Consider the following 1,678-nt stretch of genomic DNA (forward strand, 5'->3'; position numbering starts at 1 on the left):
CAGGCAATTTCCAGACATTTCCAGCAATTTTCCGGCCGCTCCCCACCCGGAGCCCTCGCTGCCCGACTGAGCCTCGCACGGGGCTGGGGGGATGGACCCCAAATCCTGACCCCGATCTCTTGGGAAGGAGCCCCTGGCCCCCAAATCCCAAACCCCGCCCTGCCACAGCCCTTCCAACTCCTACCACTCCTTTTTTTTTTTGCTATTTTTTCCTTTTTTTTTCTTAAATAGATCTCTCTCTGAAATAAGTTTTTTTTTCTTTTCTTTTTTTTAAACACGTGTTTGGACACAAAATAAAGCTTTGGATTTACATGGAAGCTCTTTTCCATGTGACAGAGCCACTTTCCATCCCCACCTCGTGCTTCCCTAGCGTCCTTGCCTTTCCAAGAAAAGGTCCTTGGCTATGAGGGATCCTCGGGGGAGCCCCGCTTACGATGGGAAGATTGGAAAACGTTAATATAATATCTCTCTTTTTTTTTTTTTTTGTTTTTTTTATCACTTTTTTTTCTTAAAAAAAGGGAGAGAAACATCTTTTTAAAGAGAAAAATCGGAGGAAAAGTACTAACTAGATTTTGTGACTTTGTTTCTCAGGTGGTTGTTTCGTTGGTTGGGGTTGGTTTTTTGTTTTGTTGGGGTTTGTTTTTTTTTTTTTTTTGGTTTAGGAGAGTCCTTGCGTGTTACCCTCATCCGACCCTCCTGCTACATTCAATCCCGGCGCTTCGTTATTGGAATTCTCCTCAAAGTGCTGCTGCTCCTGCTCGGTGCCCTGCGCGGTGTCCTCGGATTCCTGGCTCTCGGCTCCGGCCGGGAAGCTCCCGTCCTCGGCGCTGCCCGTCGGGGTGGGGGGCATCGCCCCGGCCTCCCTCACCCGGGGCTTGCGGCCCCTCCGGGACGGGATCCCGTTGCATCCATCTTTTTTAAGGTGCCTGTGCAGGTGGTCGGAGCGGACGAAAGTCTTGCAGCAGCTGTCGCACTGGTACGGCCGCAGCCCCGTGTGCACCCGCATGTGGTTCTTCAAGTCGTAGTTGTGGGCGAAGGCGGCCCCGCACTGCTGGCACAGGTAGGGCTTCTCCCCCGTGTGCTTCCGCATGTGCACCTTCAGCTTGTCCTGCCTGCGGAGAGTACACACAGGGCACCGTCAGCCCCGGGCAGGGCGGGCAACGGGGCCGGGAGGGAGCTCTGGGGTGGTGGCGGAGCGGGGAGAAGGGATGGGGGGAATGGGGGAAAGCTGCGGATGGAAGAGGATGGGGTGTCGGTGGAACAGGGCTGGGCAGCAGCGGGTGTGGGGCTGGACACTGGAACCACCTGGTGTAAGGTGGAGCATCCACCCGGTGTGAGGCTGAACATCACCTCATATGGGGCTAAGAGGTCACCTCATATAGGGCCAAGCATCACCTGGCACGAGGTCAAACATCACCCCATACAGGGCTGAGCATCACTATGGGGTCACCGCTGTCCAGCACAGGGCTGAGCATCAGTAAAGGGCTGAACACCAGTATGGGGCTGAGCATCGCCCAGTACGGGGTCAAGCATCAATCCAGGGCTGAGCGGCAGCACAGGGTAAAGCATTGCCCCGTAAAGCAGGGTGTGAGTGTGGGGTCACACACGGTCACATATGGGGTCTGAGCAGGGTTATGGGGTCACACCTTGCCCCATATGGGGTCTGAGCAGGGTTATG

The 1,678-nt window shown here is 55.0% G+C and overlaps 1 protein-coding gene and 1 long non-coding RNA gene across 2 annotated transcripts in view; one reads left to right on the forward strand and one right to left on the reverse strand.

Moving 5' to 3' along the window:
- The window catches only part of ZBTB7A (zinc finger and BTB domain containing 7A), a 9,993-nt gene continuing 8,315 nt past the window's right edge, over positions 1–1,678 (reverse strand). The window contains exon 3 of the mRNA XM_008639923.2: positions 1–1,112. Coding sequence (XP_008638145.1) covers positions 659–1,112 — 454 coding nt within the window. The 3' untranslated portion in view covers positions 1–658. The remainder of the gene's footprint in view (positions 1,113–1,678) is intronic.
- LOC108448697 overlaps positions 1,119–1,678 on the forward strand; it is a 1,081-nt gene continuing 521 nt past the window's right edge. Inside the window, exon 1 of the long non-coding RNA XR_001864675.1 lies at positions 1,119–1,560. This is a non-coding gene — a long non-coding RNA (uncharacterized LOC108448697). The remainder of the gene's footprint in view (positions 1,561–1,678) is intronic.

Source organism: Corvus brachyrhynchos, unplaced genomic scaffold, assembly GCF_000691975.1.
Source record: "Corvus brachyrhynchos isolate BGI_N302 unplaced genomic scaffold, ASM69197v1 scaffold158, whole genome shotgun sequence".
In the NCBI taxonomy this organism is placed as follows: domain Eukaryota; kingdom Metazoa; phylum Chordata; class Aves; order Passeriformes; family Corvidae; genus Corvus; species Corvus brachyrhynchos.